Source organism: Oreochromis niloticus, linkage group LG11 (assembly GCF_001858045.2).
Source record: "Oreochromis niloticus isolate F11D_XX linkage group LG11, O_niloticus_UMD_NMBU, whole genome shotgun sequence".
In the NCBI taxonomy this organism is placed as follows: Eukaryota; Metazoa; Chordata; class Actinopteri; order Cichliformes; family Cichlidae; genus Oreochromis; species Oreochromis niloticus.
The window spans coordinates 18,349,572-18,366,117 of NC_031976.2; the positions used below are offsets into that span (position 1 = coordinate 18,349,572).

General features: G+C 41.7%; 1 protein-coding gene across 3 annotated transcripts in view; it reads right to left on the bottom strand.

The window, feature by feature from the left end:
- Nucleotides 1-307: 307 nt before the first annotated feature.
- hdac9b (histone deacetylase 9b) overlaps nt 308-16,546 on the bottom strand; it is a 44,498-nt gene continuing 28,259 nt past the window's right edge. For 2 of the 3 annotated variants that reach the window (XM_005472456.3, XM_005472452.4), the window contains exons 2-11: nt 14,025-14,266; nt 13,527-13,698; nt 12,177-12,309; nt 11,957-12,078; nt 7,551-7,682; nt 7,141-7,256; nt 5,577-5,699; nt 4,862-5,039; nt 4,535-4,749; nt 308-2,366 (exon numbers count right to left, since the gene is read on the bottom strand). In XM_005472456.3, coding sequence (XP_005472513.1) covers nt 2,037-2,366; nt 4,535-4,749; nt 4,862-5,039; nt 5,577-5,699; nt 7,141-7,256; nt 7,551-7,682; nt 11,957-12,078; nt 12,177-12,309; nt 13,527-13,698; nt 14,025-14,195 — 1,692 coding nt within the window. In that variant the 5' untranslated portion in view covers nt 14,196-14,266 and the 3' untranslated portion in view covers nt 308-2,036. The remainder of the gene's footprint in view (nt 2,367-4,534; nt 4,750-4,861; nt 5,040-5,576; nt 5,700-7,140; nt 7,257-7,550; nt 7,683-11,956; nt 12,079-12,176; nt 12,310-13,526; nt 13,699-14,024; nt 14,267-16,546) is intronic. The other variant, XM_005472453.4, reaches the window with a different exon arrangement.

Consider the following 16,546-nt stretch of genomic DNA (forward strand, 5'->3'; position numbering starts at 1 on the left):
ATATCACCTGCTCAGAGCTCACCTTATCTTGACTGTTCTAATACCGCAACAAGAAGCCTCGCTTGCTCACATCAAAGAAATGTTTTGAAAGTCCCTTAAGCTCCCTTTAAAAGATCTCCTGGCAATATAAGGCTGGGCTATATGACCATAGTGTGGGAAAAGCAAGCTTGGCTAATGATTTAGGAAACCTGTTTGTGATGTTAATTTCAAAATGATTAAGAACCTTAAGTGTTTGTGGATATGCTTTGGGGGCTTTTTTTATGATGTGTTCTACTTTCACTTCATAATCAGAAAAACTACAAAAAAGTCAGAGGTAAATTAACTTTATTTAAAAAAAAAGAAAGAAAGGTTTATCACGCAAGGCAACAAAGAGAAGAAATGCAAACTGCTATGAACAGACCACAGGACCCCCGCACCTCCCCACCTCCACACCCACTGGCAGCAAAGGAGTTCTCATTACAACCAAATCAAAGGAGCAAGAGAACAAGACTCACATTGTTCTGATTGTGTTTACTTACACTAAAAACATTAAAACTGGACAATCTGAATGTACAGTATAAGACAGACAGTTTTGATTTCACATGAATCCAAACACAGAACCTTACACTACCTCTTTTAGTTTTTATTCATGTTTTTTTTTTTTTTTTACATTTAGCCGACAGTATAAATGAAACAGGAAGGTTCACGGCTATGCAATACAACTGATTGATCACCTTAAGACAGACTATACATGTCGCAATGGGCACTTCGGGGGAAAACGGGTTCACAAAAAATAACGGAGAAGCGAGGTCCCGTCCAGTATTTTTATTTTGTTTTTTTTAATTAGATTTTTTTTTTTTTTTTATTGAAGTAACATCAAACCTGCATGTTGAGGTAAGCATGCCACAGGGGAATACAGAGGAAGCGATTCCCTTTAAAAAGGACTCCCTTAACCATATCCCCACTCACTTTGTAATTCGCTTTGACAGTAAATCAATTCTTAAGCCTGGCCCCTTGGACTCCTCCAACCCTAGGTCCTCCTCTCTCAACATTCCTGCACACATGAATCACTCCAACTCCTGGCTTCTAGAAGGCATTTCCTGCCCGGCCCTCTCTCTTGCTCTCTCTCTCTCGTTCTCTCTGTCTGACTCCTCTGCTGAAAGCTGGGCAGGAACTGGGCCGAGCTTTGATTTGGACCCAGAGGAGAGATGGAGGGAGGAGAGCTCAGCTTAACACAGAACCCCGGCTCTGGGACTGCTAAGAGAGTAAGAGACATGGAGACTCGGGATGTGTCTGCACACCCAATAAGGGATACAGTGCTTTATCCTTCAAATTGCAATGTGAGCAGTGGCAATATCACTCTCAGCACAAAAGCCAACCCAAGGGAGCGTCCTCCTTAGGATTTAAGTGTACATTCTTTCTAAGACAGATGTTTATTATTTCAGGTCTGAGACCATTTAACATGGAACATCATCACAGATTTTCGAGAACAATGCGGTATGCACTGTGAGGACTTACTGACTTACACGATGATGGAGTGGATAGCAGAGAATTCGAATATTTTATCCAAAAAACAACAAAAAAATCAACAAAAAAATACACAATGGGAACAAAAGGTGGCTCTTTAAAGCTGTACACCTGCTCAAACTTCCCTCTAGAAATCATTTTTGATGCCGAATCCACAGGATATGTACACACAACGTTTTGCCGGCCGAGCAGACTCGAAAAGACCAAAGCGGCTCTTAAAAACAACGGTCTAAATTTTTTTTTTTCATATTTACACAAGTGAAACGTACATATTTTACAGAGATCACTGCACAAAAAAATCACAAATGGAGAGTTTTAAGAGTGTAGGACGAGTGAGGCTGCAGCTGAGTGAAAAAGGGGTCATATGTCATGACAGGGAGAGCTGGCCTACTGTGCAATAGCTGCTGTGTGCACGTGCGTGTGTGTGTCTGCGTATGTATGTGTGCATGTGTTGTCTGCAGATGTGCGTCTTTTTAAAGACTTCTTTATTTGCGAATGTTGCAAGTGTGTGATCTCATCCTCTTCCCCTCTCAGATCATGGCTCTTATCACCAGTCTCCCTTTGACCTGGTGGAGATAGGTGCTCTGCTCTGACTCTAAGCTCTGATTGGTCAGAGCCTCATCCTCACTATCAGCTGGCTCCTCTTTGACCTTGATGACCCCGCAGTGAGTGTCTGGGAGCTCGCTGCTCGAGCCACTGCTGCTACTGCTGAGCGTGTGCTTCCGGATAACACCTCCAGGGGGCAGCCTGTCCTCCTGCATGCTCTCTACTTCCTCTCTGTAGTGCTCCTCCTGCTCTTCCTCCGATTCCTGCAGGTGTGCGCTGGGCTGACGTAACTGCTCAATGGACTTGGACAACAGCTGCAAAACACATTGCCTTCATATTAATGATGCTATCCCACAGTCAACGGTGGCCAAAAATCAATCTTCAATGAGAGAAAAGCAAAAATAACTTGAACTCGAGGTTTCTGGATTTATAACCAGAATTGCACCTTTTAAAAACAAAGGTATTGTCCTCATAAGTCTATTTATAGTCATAATAATAATAAGACATGCAAAAAAAACAAACTCAGTCATTATTTGTTAATCAAATAAAGCAAACTCACAGTCCCTGTAACTACATCATTCCCAATTGAAAACTACAATAACTAAAATAAAACATACAATGTTTTTCAAGTATTTCATGGTTCTACATCATGTATTGCAACAAAAAGATGTTTTTCTTACACTGGATGAAAAAAGAAACACTTTAACTGGAAAGGACCCTGACATGTACATTATTTGGGATAATAGAAAACAAAATTCTGTATTTCTATTGACAAGCGCAAGCAAACACCAATATCTGTTTAAGGTAAGGCCACCTATGAATGAAATGTTTTTGACTGGTGCATTTAGGAGGGTTGCGGGTAGATTAGCCATTATTCCTGCCTTTTATGTGCATAAATAAATATTCTGTAACAGTGACTGGACCATTAAAGTGGATTAGTGTCACTTAGTTGCTTTATAAAATAAAGATTAACATGTAAAAAGGTCTTGCCAACTGCAAATAGATTATATTCTGCACAGTTCTGCTGCAGGGAGAAGAGAAAACATAACATTCTCCCTGCAGCATCCTCTCTACTGGCATCTGTGAGCACATCATATTACACTCTCAACCTGGATGATTTATTTAGCATTTCCTTCTTCTTTTTTTTACTTCTTTTTTTTCATACTCCCATTACAAATGTTCTTTCACCAATCGCAGCTACAATTCTCCATACTTGTGTCTTGTAGCTTTGCTCAATGGCAGCTAACAGTGCCATAATATGATTATTTGACCACAGGGGGGCTCCAGAAACAGACAGAAAAGTGTTTCCCTCTAAATGGCTGCTAACGAACAACATTACAGCCTACAGAATCCGTATATAAATACCCTTTCAGCTACAGGAATTAGCCTCCTTAGCTTGGCACTAGTAATCAGAGTTCATACCCCTTCCTAAGATCCCTAAGCGCTTCTAAATTTCCATTAGTGCCCCCTACTGTTGCTGGCACTAAAGGACGTTTCAAAGCAGCTGTAGACAAGCCTCTGCTAGGAAATTAATTAGGGCAATGTTTCAGAGATCCCTCTCAATAAACACTGAGGGCTCATCCCTGATTAGAGGCCATTTATAACCTCCACTTAAAGAGGCTTTATTTGCGATCTCATTGGCCTGAGTGATCAGAGCCAAACCTGTTCACGTGTTTCTACACAATATGTCCCTATTCTTCCAAACCTCCCAATAGAATCAGATTCACAGAATATTTAATAAGATGATAATATGGTTTTAAAACAAATTTTTGGCTTCCAGGCACGTGTTTTGTTACAAAAACTGTTAAAGTTGTGCGTCTGTTCTGTACAACCAAAATCCAGCTTGTGGAGCTTTGTGCTTTTTATTATTTCAAGGTTTAAGCTGTTCTATGGTTCCCATGGCTCTAGCAAGGCTGAGTGTTGGGACACATCAGTATGAGAGCTCACACAATGCAGCCTTTCACAGTGTCTGCCACCTCGCACACGTCCCTCAGCAGCATAATTAGACTCAGTGTATTGGGAGGTCACCTCGGCCAGCTCGCAGAAACACAAATATTGCCACAGAGGAACAAAGTGCATTCTGGGCACTTTTTTTTTCTTCATTTGATCTAAGATGAATTGAATTTCACAGAGTTAGCATGTGAACAGCACTGATGCCTTAAGTTATGATAACAAAATTAGTGCAGGGGAAGGATTTCTTCCCCATTTGAAGTCAGGGAGAAGGTCCTGGCCTTGCAGAAATAACACAAGGACTTCAGGGAAGAACAGACAACAGCCCAGGTCAGTAAACTTGAGCGGCCACGGATGCTTTTACAAAAGGCTAAAAATAGAGGAGCATTTGTGTGCTCAAAATGATTAAATCAGACTCCCTGCAGTAAAACAAGACCCTGTGAGGCCCAAACAGGAATACAAAATGCTGTGAAAAGATATTTGAAAGTCAAAATCCTCCCATGCGTATTAATATTGATGACTAGCACTGTACCTTATTTATATGGACCTGCTGCTGGTATTGTTTCTGTTTCTCCAGGAAGTGCTGGTGTTGCTGCTGGATGACAAGTTGAGCCAGTGTGTTCTGAGGCAGCGGTGCCGACTGGGTTCTGTTCAAGGGCCGGTGTTTTGGTAGTTTTGGCCGAGTGCTGGAGGGACGATCCTTCATGGCCAGGGGGGACTGAGAGTGTGATGACATGGAGCCTTGGCCTTGTCAAAAGAAAAACAAAATCTCTTATTAAGTTTCTCCCAAATTCATGACATATAAATGACGTAATAAAGTTGTACAATGTGTAAAATAATATACTTGGCACAATCTTACCAGAGGAGAGTATCTTCTGCTGCCTCATTTGCTCCTTCTGGAGGAGGTGTTGGAGGAGAGCCTGGTGACTGGGGCTCACCTTAGACTCCAGGCCTGTCTGAAGGGGCACAGGGCCCAGCAGGTGCCCGGGCAGCCCGTGCTTGATTTCTGTTGATCTGTCTTTCAACCCCATAGCAGCCTGATAGAAGAGTAAAGATAAAAAGTTGTAAATCTTAGGGAAACAGAAGTGAATCTCTAAAATCGGGAGTTAAAACCATTTCTTTAACATGTCTACTTCAATAATAGCTTTTTTTTATGAATGAAAATTGCTCTTGTTGCATATATGAGAAAACATAAGGGTTAAATTGGACCATTGATGGTTAGAAGAAGCTGATGCACAGACCGCTGTGGAATGTGCCAGAGAACTAAAAGATGATATATCACGTGTTATGCTATCAGGAGCTGCACTTGAGTGGACTTTTTTAAAAGCTGTGATAAATGAGGTAACAGGGGAGGATAAGAGCACGCCTGACACAAGACACTGCAGAACAATATTTATCTAAGGTCGATAAAATCATTTGGGGCCGCAGGTCAGTGACCTGTGCGCCCAGACGGTCACTGATGGCAGGTTTTACAACCTACAGAGCGAGTTGAAAAGCTGACGCTGACTAAATGGCTACACTGGTGTATGCAGAAAGATTTCCCGTACGAGTATGTGTGCAAAAGTGGTACTCACACTAATTGGCGAGGACGCAGTAGAAAGCCCCAAGGAGATGTTGGGTAAAGAGGGAGATGTGTATAAGCTCAGCATGGGGACAGAGCCCTCTGGTCGGAACAATCTTGGCTGGGAAGGCCATCTCTACATCAAACATGTGGAATAAAGCAAGAGAGAGAAAGAGACAAAATTTAACAGGAGGTTGCACATTTAGGAATCCAACTGAGCACAGTTTCACAAGCCAACATGAGCACAGCCATGACCATAATGACCTATGATAAATAACAGCCCTCCTCACCGCAAACAAAGAGGTATGAGTTTTTATGTTTGGCGTTTAGGAAAATAATGGCACCATTGAGGATGGTATGCTATTATAAAGCAATGCAAACCTCTAAATCTACCGCTTTATCCTCAGCTCCTCAGTCCCCAGCCAGCCCTCTGCTTATTCCTACTCCCCGGTCCCCACCCTCCAGCTACTCTCTCGGAGAACATCAGCAATGGGGCATACTTCCTGTACCCAGCTGAGCAGTGGACCAGCATGTGGTTTTGGAACAGCCATGTTTATCCTTCCAACCCCTACCAGTACTCAGTGACCTGTATGTGGATATCCGGCCCGTATTTGACCCGAGGGACCTGTTCCCTCTGAAAAAGGATACCTAATGTAACGGTGCACAAACACGCCTTGCTTTTGCAACAGGCATGAGGTCCACGAGCAGCCCCGCAGTCCACCGGTGACTTGCATGAGAGCCCCAGCTAGGGCCGATACAATAGCAATCCTGTATGTTTATGTTGTTAGCATCTGGGTGTCTTTGGCTACCAGTGCCTGGGATATCAATTAAAATCCACAGTTTGACTGTCTCCCTAAGCCCCAACCTTCAGCCCGATGTCAGGGCGTCTCTCCCTTCTCTGTGTCACTGGAGGTCCCAGGGAGAGTAAACAGTGATGGTTAAGCAAAACACAGCTGCTCTGTTAAGATTGTTCAGAGATGTGTCATATCTGCCACACTTTATAATGGCCTGCTTTGTGAACTCAGTCTGAGGGGAGCTCCGGTCAGTAACTCAGCCATGAATCTATTGGGAAACGCCTCAGAACAAGTCAGTATAGGAATGCAGCCAGGCCAGTGACAGGAACACAATGACAAGCCAACAGTCAAACTACAGATTTTCTTACTTTGCAAAGCATAAAACTAATTCTAAAGTACATCTGGAAAGAAAAAAAAAATGTTTGATAGAAAAAAAATGTAAATTTCTGCTTTTACACTTAGCATTTCAAGGCAGACTGAATTTATTTTCCTACATAGTGCCATCTTTATAAAAGAAAACATGGGCAATCAGCATGTGGGTCGAGCTGTGCCCATTTAATGTCAGTGTAGGGAGCCATTTTCACTGAAGTGTAACAGACGGAGGGACAACTGGCTGTTTTTATAGCTGCAAGCAGAAGGGCAGAGAGCCGTTTAGTGCCCTGACTTTAAATGATTATTTTTTGCTATTCAAATGATATGCCTGCAGAAAAGCTTAAGAATTTAGACCCTGCTGCTTTATTTTTTTGGCACAACAGTTGCAGTGCGTATGATTTATAAACATACCTCCGTTTTTGTGGTAGTAGGCAGAGAGGAGGGTCCATTTTCAGCCCCCAAGGCACTTGAAGCCCCTATGGGAGAGCTGGGGCCAGAGCCAGGGGCACTGTTAGTGGGCGTAGAATCTACAAAACATCAAGGAGTTAGACGCAGTATGCGCGCTCACACTCTGCACACAACACACATGCACCGAGGCTTATAAAACAGCTGTAAGCCTCACGACAGCTTAATGCGTACGGTCACGGCTGCCTGATTACAATGGTATTTTTTGCATCAAAGTGCAATAGCCGTCATGTAATTATAATACTAAAACATACGCTTGTGTTGCTTTTAGATAATATTTTAAGAACTGGTAATAAGCTATTGAAGACTGTAACAGAAAAAAAGGAATTCAACACGTAGTCGGTTATGTTACACACCCATTAGCTCCAAAGCCCTCTTTTTGTATGGAGCCATGATGTTTCCATCTCTCCTCTTTAGCATGGGACTGCTTCTCCTCTCCGCCACCTTCTGCTTCAGTCTGGATCGTACCTTTAGGTTGGGCTCGGAGGCTAAAAATAAAAGACATTTTTCAGTAAGTCTGGATCGTATGGAGATAAGTTATGCTATCATGTGAGTGTATTCAAACAAGATGTGTTTATACAGCCTAGGTAATGAAATGTATCAATGAAAGCAGTAAATAACAAGACTAACATAAAACAAAATATAAATATGTCCAAAAAAAAAGCATTGTTGTCATGCCCTGACATGTTACAACTTCAGTTTCGTAGAATTTCCGAGCAGGTTTCAGATAAATTAAATGAGTCAGGATTGGGCCCATTTCCACCTCATCTGGACTAAATTAGGTTGAGCAACACGCAGGCTCTAAGTGAAATAGTCCGCTACCTGCCGCCCTGGTGACCACAGTCTGATACAGTAGCAACAGTTAAACTAACACAAAAACATGGCAGATGTTTGAGGCTCTCCCCACACTCCCCTCTTCCTAATGCAAACCAGAGATACCCAAATACACAATCAGAGCACATTACCAAAAAGCCTCACTCGCACACAGCCTGGCCTCAAGTGATCCAGACTTATTATTAATGCACTTCCCCCTCGGCGCTGACCACCAGTATCCTTCATGACAGACAATGCTTTCAAACTTTCCCATTTTTCTTTATTGTGGATTAAATATGTTGATCAAATGTTGAAGTTATGGCTCATTTTATGTTATTTGAACACTTTTTAAGTGGGTCAAATTTACTCAGACTGCTATTCTAATAATGCTTCAATATAATCACCAAACTTTTTTAAGATCCCCTAAATGACTTTTTCTACAAATTTTTGCCAAAAATTGGCAACTGAGAATACATTTTAGCCATGCAAATCAATACCTATAGATAAACACATTGAAGTTAAATGTTAAGAATGGGAAGCAAAAAACAAATAGACCCTTTAATTAAGTACTGATGACATGATCATTAAGGTTGTTGGAAAAACTATATCTTTGACGTATTTGACGATGGGAGAGATAAACAAGGACCAGAGGCTGAATCATAGAAAGGAATTCATTTTGAATCACGTAACCATCACTTATATGGATGCAACACTTTTACGACCGCTGAACCGTGACTCTGTTAGTTATGTCTTGCAAGACTTCCCGTCAACCTTTTAGGAATGAAAAACCGCAGCTACCTTCACACATAAATAAATAAGCAGAATGGATAAGCTGATTTTTTGACTGAAAGCCAGAGCACAAAGCTGTGCTAAAGTTATGTAAACCCTCTGTTACACAATAGCCAACCTGTTTAAATCATTTAGCTGATCAATAATTAAACAGGCCTTCCGCCATGTACAATATACAGCTATACTTTACATAGGGAACACTGCAGGGAGGAGGAGAGGGAGAAGCGATGGGGGCAAAGCTAGGAGAGTGGGCCAAATGCTGCTATTTCTGGCTTTTGTCAAAAGCAGCAAAACCCTCTTCCCTAATACGTGGCACAGACCTCTAATCCTGTGGGTGTGAGGTAGAATGAAAGAGAGCGAGGGAGGAAGAAAGGAGGCAGGAGAGATAAATGGAGAGAAAACGCTGTTGGGAGTCTTATGAATTTGCTTCACGCCCTGCTGCCTTGATTGCTTTCTATTTTTACACGCTGCTGCCACCAAGCTACGCATCCCAATTGGTCGCCACGGGAACGCCAGACAGCAGCTTGTGAACAAACACTTTCTCACTGGTCTCTATGGAAAAAAAAAAAAAAAGCCCCGATGCGCAGTGCAACAGGAGGTAATGATGGCAGCGGAAAAGCATAAACTCTGAGCACCTGGGTCACTTCTGTTCCGACGTCTCAGTTAATGAAAACATACAGTAATGGCGGCAATACTGCGCGGTCGTAAATCAATCTCCTTACGTTATCGCCACTTAATCAGAACTTTAGCTCTGCTGTCACTGTGAGCACTTGTACCCATTAGAGTCTGGACCTGGACAGATGGCTGTGTGGAAAGCTGAGGTGTGTGTTCTCTACATAAGGAGGCCAGCTATGCATTGTTTTGGGCATCCTTGTTTTAATTAACGCCGAACAGAAAAAAAAAGATAATGCTCATTATTTCAGAAACATTTTTTTAGCCAAAGGTGCATTCCTTTTCACCTTAGACATTCAATCTTTTAGGATCAGCACCTTAATTTCTTTTAATAAATCTTTCAGATACAAAAATCCGATTATATTCTTAGCACAGAGAGGCTCCACACAAACCTCACTTTGTTTTACTTTGGGCTTTTTACAGTTTTACCTTTGCAGGATTATTTTTGAAAATCTTTCCTGCACCTGCTGAATGCACACATTTAGTAACTGGGTCAAGACTAGGGAGGGTGTTGCACTTCTTACTGCTAAGCTGCAACTATTCTTGCCACAGACTATCGCGTGCCCTCGGCCTGTTGCAGTACCAGGAATTGAAACAAAGAGGATATATACCGAGTAAACAAGTTAATCATGTAAAATTCTTTAAACTACTTGAGTGAGTAAAATAGCAACAATGACACTAACACTATTGTTTATTTTTAGGGAAGATTTACCAACTATTATCAGGACACCTATTAGCAGAAGTCATAACTAAAGACTAATAATCTAACAGGTTTGTGCTCGTTCACTGTTATTCATTTACTAAATTTCAGTTGGTTTCAAGGTTTTCCTAAAAAACACAACATTTGATTAGGGTAAGCACTTGGTTCCCTTTTTTAAGGTTGAGGAATTAAATGCAAAAAGCTTACTTGAATATGAGAAAAGACAGCTACTGATCACCAAGTTACAAGCTTGTGAAATAAACGCTGCACGTGCATCGCAAACCTCATCGTTAACCTCAGAGTCAAAGAGTAAAAGAGGATGCTGAGCCGCCTGGCTGACTGAAGCAGCGGGGAGTCTAAGGCGGCGCATTCGAGTCTTCTCCACTTTGTTTTGAGAGAGCTATCTTTGCTTAAACAAACAGTCCTGTCGAGGTTCATCCTGCCAGTGCCAGTTCTAAGTCGGCAACACCTGCCAATCAGCTATCAGTGACAGCCGGTGGTTCGGGGAACAACACTACCTTTGTGCATCCACCTCGCGTGCCAAGCTCTCAGAGGGCTTTAATGAAGACAGGCAGGAAGTGGGGGAGGAAGGCCTGAGCAGGAAATGACCACATATAGATCCAGGAATCCAAAGGGTTAGAAGTAGATTTATCAGTGCAAGCGACTGAACCATAAATGGATGCGCGAATGTGTCTGAGAAGCGGGGAGAACGAACTGTTATCCTTTCCCCTTTTATTTGTTTAAATGGGCCTTTCTGTACTCGCACTGAAATGCAAACAATGCCATAAACAGTCTCTCTGTTATGTTAGATAAATGATTTTCCACTTGTTGCACCCCTTACATCGTGTCTTTGTCTAAAGGTACGTCTCAAAAGTGTAAATAGATATTTAGAGGAGATATTCCTCATCCCGTTACACAAAACGGTAACGCACACAGAGATCAAGAAGCAAAATAAATACAATTTCCCACAGCTTTCATTTACCTTTCTAATATTTGCTCTTGACGTGAACTGGCTTTATTTTATAAGGTATAATTCTTCTTCCTGATCTCCAAATTGTGTACACGCACAACACAACAGGCCTGTAGTTAAATAACTCAACAAATAGAACTGTTTTCCAGTGTAATTTAAAGAGACACAGAAGGGAAAAGAAGACAATATAATTTGATGACCTCATTGCCAAATTATGAAGCTTTTAACTTGGCAAGTTTTTATGCTTTTGCAAAGCGAGAGCAGCAGGAACTCCTCAAATTTTAAACCAACAAACCTGAGCTGCTTTTTAGTGACAACCTGTGTTTTTTCAAAATAGTTTTTAAAGCCCATAAGTCAGGAGAAATTAATCTGCCATAATTCTTTCATTTACCGCTAATCAGCTTCAGAGAGGCTTTTGAACTGGGTTTATTATTATAACATAGGGATAAATGTGGGCCTTGTTAAGCTAATATTGGCAAGCTAATATTAGTACAAAAAACAGCAGATCTATGCTTGTGAAAAGAAAAACATGTGAAAATCACAGTGCCCGTGTCTGTCTATCATGTTTTAAAACGATCCAAAAAAAGAATCAAGAAGACAAAAAAGGAAAAAAACAACTTAACTTTCGCATGTTTTGTGTTGAGCCCTGGAGGAAAGATGGGGGTGGGCGCAATGAGCCTAATCTTTAGTAAGTAGTAAAATGACTAGCAGAAGAAAGCACACTCAAATAGTTAAACTAGATGGCTGTATATTTGTGTATGTACAGTATTCATATGTATTTCTATTTCAGTGGTGTCTGCATTTGCAAATTAGCAAACCTGTCTTCCTCAAGGGGAAGTCGTCCTTGCTCTCTACGGGCGATGGCAGAGTATACTGGCAAGTGGGCGATGTGCCGCCCAGAGGCGGAGAGCTTTGGTCCAGTGATGTGTGGTGAGAGGACCTGTTAATACAAGAATAAATCAAATATCTGTAATATATGTTTCTGTGTGACCCAAACATGGCATTTTATCGGGCTCTAAAGCAATGGAAAGCACTTACGTATACCAGAGTTTTGGGTGCTGAATGAAAGAATGATTAGCTCCATTGCTAGCAGAGTCTTTAGCTGATTTGCTCAACAGAAACTCTTGGAGTTTCTGCTTCACTTCCGTACTAGCCACTGCACCTGTGAGACCAACACACAGAACGGAGGGGATTGGTGTTAACCTAAGGCTATGATTAACAACATATAATCGCATACTTGTTGCTTTCAGATATCTGTTTCTATATCAGATTCACCATAAAACCGAGATTCAGATCTGTTCTCTTCTCTATAATCCTTTTTGAATATATTTACCAGACTCTCCTACAAAACTATGTAGGAAGATCTCCCCCTAGTGGTCTAAGAACACTATATTAGTCCTATAGAGTGATCCTGCACAGAGATGTTCTTTCAAATCAAGTGGTTACAGTTGCAGGGTACAGTCTCAAATGACCTGCCCTGACAAAGTCATAAATCTCATCTATTATTAGCTATAAGGTAAAAACAGAAATGAAATACTATATCCGGCTCTATTTTCATTGTGCTGTTCAAAGACATTTTCCCCTAAACACTAAGCTTAAATGTCACTTGCAAACTTTATGTCATTCACTGGTTAAGTACAGCTGCCATCGTTGCTTTATTGTTTTATTGTTTCGTTTTATCTGATGTTTAAAGCACATTTGAGCTGTCTGGTTTACCTTGTTGCCAGACGTCATCCAACAGTTTGAGCAAATACTGAGAAAAGCAATAGCCAGAGGGCAATTTATCCTCTAGTCACGCTCACCTGTGCAGTCTGAAAATTATACTTTCCATGATTTTTTATTTATTTATCTTTTTAAAATCGCCACTTTTATCGCATCTTGTATGACTGAGAACTGATTATCACCAACCTAAGCACAGAAATATCCAAAGCATCTGCCTGACTAAGATTAACAGGTAAAATGTGTTTATATTAACTTATCTTTGTTGTTTTGTATAGTACATCCATTAGTGTAGAGTAGTTATTACAGCAGATATCGGAAAAGATTTTGTGAAAGTGTTTATTACAATAAATATTTAGGTTCAAAGACAAATTATACATGATGCCTACAAAGGCGATGCTTTCCACATTTATAAAAGTTTTATAATAGTGGTGGCAGAAAAGGTTCTTGGTCCAAAGGGAATATTTTAAAGAGTGTAACACCACGCTACAGTAAAGTTTTCCTATCCAGCTGTTGTATGCATATTGTGCTTTAGCCGTTAAGCTAATGTGATGTGTTAAAAAAAGGATTGATGGGTGAAAACGTGTGGCTCCATGCTTGCTTTCATCTGTGTCCTTTAAAAAATATATTAAAAAACTATTGGTAGCGGTGACGGTGTCGAGCTCTTACTCTCTCTGGAGCGTTCCTTGCCCCTGAGGCTCAGGCTGGAAATGTGGTGTTCTCGTCGATGCTTCTCCTGCTCCTTCTCCTGCTGGCTTTGCTGCTGCTGCTGCTGCTCCAAACGGCGCTCCTTCTCTGCAAGTTCCTGCTGTTGTTTCATGGCCTGGAGCTCCTGCTGAAGCTGGGAAGCATGTAGGCATCACATCAGCATGAACACAGCACTTTTTTTTTTAAATCACAATGGCTTTGGCTAAATTTTGCACTTTCTATTTTGCAGTGATGGCTAACTTTGTGTTTAACTGTAAAAAACAAAAGTCATGCTGAGCTGTAATGTATTGCTCAACACTTTGCCCTGCTGCGCTGAGTTGTTTCCCCTTTTCTGCACTTTTTTTGATGTTTTCCTTAGTTATACAGTTTTCTAGTGATCTGCTATATGTCATGCTGTTTTGTGTTGTTTTGTGTTGTGTTGTGCTGTGCTGTGCTGTGTCTCCGTACAACTGTTCTAACCTTGAGGTGCTCCTGGAGCTGAGCCTGGTGCTGACGGGTCAACTTTTCATGCTGCTTCTGGAACTCGCTGATTAGCAGCTGCTTCTGGATTTGCTGCTGTTTCTGAATGAGGAGCAGCTCCTGCTGCAGCTGCCTCTCCCACAGCCCTGGGTCCGAGCCTGGCCCCAGCATCCTCAGATCTGTGCGGAGGTCCAAAGGAGACAAGGGCTCCACAGCCAATGGCACGTCTGGTTTAATATCCACTGTGGCACAGAAACGGCAGAGCAAAAAGAGATTTGTCAGTCCTAATTGTACCCTCGACAACTCAAGTCGTACAACCAGAGGTGGCTTTGTGCAATCCATAAGGAATCTTCAAAGTTACAGATGACAGAAGCAGATCAAAGGGAAGACTAAAGAGGAGAGGAAGACAAGGTTCGGAAAGGAAAAGCAAATCGTTCTATCCCATGATCCTCAGAAACCTGCAATTATAATAGTTTCTATAAACAAACACGGGATCACATCCGTCAGCGCAGAGTCTACTGGGAGTAGCTGCATATGGACATTTGGCACAAAATGTTGAAGTGGTTATTTAGAGTATTTATATAAGCCCTGTCTTCCCAGTTGATAAATAAATAAAGGGATTCTGTCAGGCAGATATCCCTTTTTAACATAAATAATTTAAGGTGAAGTAGATTGGGAATCTGCATGTTTGCAGATCCATGCTTCTGTGATCTCTCTTTTTCTGTTCTCGAGTGCAGATGCTGCAATGTGCGCATCGGTAAGAGCTGCCTCTATTATAAGTAATTGCCAGATACAAAGTGAGAGGGCATCCCTTTGGTCTCCAAGCTCTATATATAGCCTGTTCCACAGAGAAAATCGATTGCTGGTTAAGAACATAGGAGACAGGGCTACTTCATCTCTCTTCTCCATAGAGGATGTTTAGTGATTGTACAATATTTTCCTTATCATTGCTTTGCCTTTGCTTTAATCCACACTACACATCCACAAACTATCCAGTTTAAGTAACATTTTTTTTCTGAAGAATCACATCTCTGAACCAGTTTTAGATATTATAAAAGGTATTCGTGTGTACATTTGGCCAGAGAATAAAATAAAAATGTCCAATCGCTAGAAAAGTAGACATGTTAGTCATGCTGATCATGGTGTGACATTCAAGGGAAGATACGCATTGTCCAGACTGTATAATGCCTCTTCCATTTTTAAACCAGAGAAATATTCAAAGCTACTTAAAATTCCAGTGGAGCTGGAGGGGAGAGTTATTGAGTGCATTCACTGCCTTAATCTTCTCAAGGGTCACATCTGAGAGAACAAATACCACACCACCTGTTCTTTGAAAGCTGAGAGAAAACTGACACTTCATATAATAATAATCTTTTGTTGGGTTCTGTTACGCAATAATACTTTTTACACCAAAATGCCACAAAAAAGAGGTTTAAACCTGCCAAAAAGAGCCAGTAGCCAACAATTAGGAAGCAGAAACCCCCCACCCCGTTCACTGATGCTGTGAAGCTCACTGGCGTCCATTTGTTTTGCCGTGTAGCCTGTTTTTCATTGCCACCATTCCATGTGTATGCGGCGGTGATGATTATAAATAGAAACATAAAAGCAAGTGGCGCAATCCTGGTCTGTGACAAACCCCACACCCTAGTATCCACCACCGTAACTTGCCGCTGCCATGGCAACACTGGCGACGTAATTATGTCTCCCCATTCTGCAGTGATCGAGTCTCACTGCATGTCATCTTCTGCCTACATTGGCAATGTGACATGTTGACTATTATATCAGCTTTTTACCTCTTATATAAGAAAGGAGTCCCCACTAGAGAGAGAGAGAGAGAGCGAGAGACAGAGAGAAAGCATTACAAAACCCACCAACACAAACACTCTCACACACACAAATACACACACGCATATTTGGGAGAGAATCGTTGGTTAGGTGATAAGTTGTCTTAAAACATTTTCAAAAAAGTGAAGACAGCTCGAGGGGACTCCCGTGCTGTAAATTTCCTCTCTGTGTTCTAAAAACAGCTCCAATCAAAGACAGAAGAGGGCAACAGCTCGGCAGGCGCAGAGAACAGGCACCTGTAGAACAAACCCTTCCCGTCTGACAGGGAATATTAATCTTGGCTTGTAAGCACTTTACAAAGGACTCTTTTGTAGCGGACGCTGTTCCAGGAGCAGCCGTGACCCCGTGAACCGTCGAAGGGCTCGGAGAGTCAGACAACATTAGTGCTACTTTTTCCTAACGGACCTAAATATAGCAACAAAAAACACCTGCTGCCTGAGAGAATTCACCACTGTGATACCTAATTAATCTCATATTTCATTCCGTACCCTTACTGCGACTGGCATTAAGGACCTCCACTTTGATCTGCACGTCAAGCTGAGCTTCCATCACAAAATCTCAGACAGTGGTTTAACATGATGGGAAGGGGGAGGGAGGGAGGGAGGAAGGAGAGAGGAGGAGGAGGAGGACCATGAAAGCTTAAGCCACCTTTGATAACCAGGACTGTATGCGATGGC